General features: G+C 42.8%; 1 protein-coding gene across 1 annotated transcript in view; it reads right to left on the reverse strand.

Moving 5' to 3' along the window:
• XPNPEP2 (X-prolyl aminopeptidase 2) overlaps positions 1-4,032 on the reverse strand; it is a 28,489-nt gene that overhangs the window by 13,634 nt on the left and 10,823 nt on the right. The window contains exons 10-11 of the mRNA XM_015820577.1: positions 1,998-2,196; positions 83-172 (exon numbers count right to left, since the gene is read on the reverse strand). Of these exons, the coding sequence (XP_015676063.1) occupies positions 83-172; positions 1,998-2,196 (289 nt within the window). The remainder of the gene's footprint in view (positions 1-82; positions 173-1,997; positions 2,197-4,032) is intronic.

The raw sequence follows: 4,032 nt of genomic DNA on the forward strand, positions 1-4,032 counted from the left end.
TGACTCCTGAAGGCGCTTTGGGCCTCGGCTCTCAAGGTCGTTGCATCACACGGGGTGAGTGTTCCTGCTGTGGATTACATACGTGAGCGGCTTCCATCATCTTCTGCTCCTTCGAGTTCTTGACAGCCTTGGAGAGCATGACAGGAGAGAAGTCGTCTTCTAAGAGGTTTTCCTATGAACAGGAAAGTGGGAATTTAGAGTGGAATGGAGTGGAGTGGAGTGGAGTGGAGTGGGATGGGATGGGATGGGATGGAATGGAATGGAATTAAATAGAATTAGAAATAATAGAATAGAATAGAATTAGAAAATAGAACAGAATTAGAAAATGGAATGGAATAGAATAGAATAGTATAGAATAGAATTAGAAATAATAGAATGGACTGGACTGGACTGGATTAGAATAGACTAGACTAGAATATACTAGAATAGAATTAGAAATAATAGAATAGAATAGAATAGAATAGAATAGAATAGAATAGAATAGAATAGAACAGGGTAGAGTAGAATTAGAAATAATAGAATGGACTGGACTGGACTGGACTGGACTAGAATAGAATAGAATAGAATTAGAAAATAGAATAGAATTAGGGAATAGAATAGAATAGAATAGAATAGAATAGAATAGAATAGAATAGAATAGAATGGAGAGTGGAGTGGATGGAATGGAACAGAACAGAACAGAACAGAACAGAATTCTTTATTGACCAAGTGTGATTGGACACACAAGGAATTTGTCTCCGGTGCATAAGCTCTCAGTATACACACATACAACAACAAAGTGATAGATCCTAAATTATAGTTAACAATCATTAAAGATACAAACAACAAGTGATAAATCATAAGATACCAACAGGAAAAGATAGTAGGAAAGATGAGAAGATGAGAAAGATGACAATAGCAATACAGCCTACTACAGGGGTAAATTTCATAGGCCTAAGACAGCACTGTGGGAATTAGAGCAGTTTCTTTACGCACCTGTAAATGCACAGCTGGTTACAAGCCATCACTGGGATCTCGACATAAAGAGCCATGGCAGCACGGTAGTTAGAATGCTGTACTGCTGGCTAACTCTGCCCACTGCCAGGAGTTCGATCCTGATGGGCTCAAGGTTGACTCAGCCTTCCATCCTTACAAGGTTAGCAAAATGAGGGCCCAGATTGTTGGGGGCAATATGATGATTCCGTAAATCGCTTAGAGAAGGCTGTAAAGCACTCTGAAGCGATATATAAGCTTTTGCTGCTATGTGAATCTTAGAAGTTCTGTAACGTTCCTCTGTTGGAGCTTCATAGGGAATAGCTTGTCCCCAGAGCCTGAGTTTGCCCCAGAAACTCAGTAAGAAAAACTGGGAAAAAGTTGAGCAGATCTATAGGAGGCTCATTCAGGGATTAAATATCAGCCAACTGTATCACTCACGACAGCAGATTCCATTAACCAGTTGCATTGATCTGCCCTGTTTCTTCCCATTTCACTTTTAAAAAATTCAGCAGTGAACAGCAGCACTGATATCTTTCCTTGTCATGATTCTGGAAGATTCACGATCTAAGGGATCAGTGCTAGGAAAAAGGAAGTGGAGTAAATCTCTCCTTAAGTGGATATCAAGCATTTATTCTCCCCCCCCACTCCCTCCTCCTAGAAATTAAGAATTACATTTGCCTTGCTTTGCACTTAGGAGCATCGTGCAAACTGTAGCACAGATCCAATTCTTTATTATTATTATTATTTAATTGCTGATGGCCTGATGTAACTATTTGATAGTTATCCTTTTCTAGTTGCACAATTTGTTCTTCTAAGATGATGTTGTGATTCTGCTTAAATCCTGGTCTTTTTTTTATTAAAAAAAACCCGTTTAAGTTGTTGGGTTCAACAGGTGTTAGAAGAAATAGCTCATAGGTGGGGAGCGGTTAGGAGATACTCTCCCTACAATCGTGGGAGAAACCGTAGGATTAGAGTAGGGTGGGAAGAAGAATCTTATGTTTCTTTTTACTCTTCTCTCTTACTTGAGGAATCTCCTTGTAAAGCCCCAGAGTTGTGTACTCGGTTCCGATCCAGATGATCACCCCATCTTGGTGGACATATTTTCTCAAGCTGGCACCTATCTGCTCATAGTCTTCCACCTTCACACACGGAGATTCTGGACACCCTGCTGTCAACATCTGGAGTGCTTCTTTGCTCAACCGACTCCGGTTCGCAAACAGACTGGGGGGCAAACGAAAGGAAATTGAGATGTCCAATTGGAAATGTAGCCTTTCTCAATGTTGGGCAGCTCCATCTCCCAGCATCCTTCCCCATTTGCCATGCTGGCTAGGTTGCTGGGAGTTGTGGTCCAGCAGTCATAGAGAGCCCCAGTGTCACCTCTGGAAGTCTTCATTTCCATCCCACTATTGTCCCATGGGCTGGAGAGTAGCATTTCCTGGCCACGCTTCTTCCTTTTAGCCTTAAGACCCCTTTGCCAATGAGGCACAGTTAAGAGTTGATGATTGACATAACATCAACCCACTGAATTTTGGCCATGCCAGGTTTTTGGCCCACTTCTTGCAGTTTTCAACCCACTGACCATCAATTAAGAAGAAGACAAATGGGCTTCTCCCGGATTCAAAGGCATTTCCACTACTATTCTCCAAGCCACGAAGAAAAAAGGCTTAAGTCAGCTTTTTTTCCCAACTCAGTCCGTTCCAGATACGTTGAACTACAATTCCCATATGGACAAAGGATCTTGGAACTTGTAGTGCGAAACATCTGGAGGACATCAGGTTGACCCAGGCCTCTCTTCCCCCACATTTGTTTTGCTATTGGCTGAATATATATACACAAATGTAACACTAATGATTGTGGATCCTTCATTTATTTTAAAATCTCCCCATCTGCGCTCTCCTAAACAGCGGAGTTATTTTAACGTGAAGCCCTATTGGGCAAACCCAAAGCACTCCCTCTTCCTTCTCGTGCCTGTGAGTTCAAATGCAAGATGCACGCTTGCTTTCAAAAACACAAAGTTCACACCCTATAAACATGGCTCTTTTCCCATCCCCGCCATGATTTTACAAGTTCTGTAATTCATTTCCTCCTTGAGAACATAAGCCTTGCCTTGCCAGATCAGTTCAGAGTTCTAGGCTGGTTCAAAGTACCAGCTGGTTTCAAAGGTCCAGCTGGCACTTGGATTCCTCGGTGTGCACCCGAAGTTGAAACTCAAAGTACTTTGGCCATCTAATGAGAAGGAAGGACTCACTGGAGAAGAGCCTAATGCTGGGAAAGATGGAGGGCAATAGAAGAAGGGGACGATAGAGAACGAGGTGGCTGGAGGGAGTCACTGAAGCAGGAGGCGTGAACTTCAATGGACTCCAGAAGATGGTAGAGGACAGGAAGGCCTGGAGGAACGTTGTCCATGGGGTCGCGATGGGTCGGACACGACTTCGCAATTAACAACAAGAACAATTAGTTCAGTTCCCTGGCAGATGAGAAGAATGCTGTCTCTAAATGTGGACATGTGGTCTCTTCGTTCTGACATTCTTGTATCCTGTGCAAAGCAACGTTTAACTTGGAGTCAAGGCTCTTAACCAGGGATATCCAACCTTGGCAACTGAAGACCTGTGGACTTCAACTCTCAAATATTCTTCAGCCAGCATAGAAAATTCTGGGAGCTGAGTCCACAAGTCTTAAAGTTGCCAAGGTTGGACGGCCCTACTCCGAGGCCTAAAATCTGACGATAGCCTCATGATGTTCTCCTTGATCTTACAAGGCTTCAAGACGTCTATGGAGATCCTCAGTCATCCAGATCATGGTTGTCCCAAAGGTGCTTTTTTCAGGAGCCCCCTGGTTTTTCTTTGAAGACATCCAAGAAGCTTCTTCAGCTCTGACTAGATCAGTGTTTCTTAACCTTGGCAACTTTACGATGTGTGGACTTCAACTCCCAGAATTCTCCAGCTAGTGTTGCTAGCTGGAGAATTTTGGGAGTTGAAGTCCACACATCGTAAAGTTGCCAAGGTTGAGAAACACTGGACTAGATGGTGGGGAATAATAATAATAATAATAATAATA

This window comes from Protobothrops mucrosquamatus, unplaced genomic scaffold (assembly GCF_001527695.2).
Source record: "Protobothrops mucrosquamatus isolate PMUCROS unplaced genomic scaffold, P.Mucros_1.0 scaffold1146, whole genome shotgun sequence".
In the NCBI taxonomy this organism is placed as follows: domain Eukaryota; kingdom Metazoa; phylum Chordata; class Lepidosauria; order Squamata; family Viperidae; genus Protobothrops; species Protobothrops mucrosquamatus.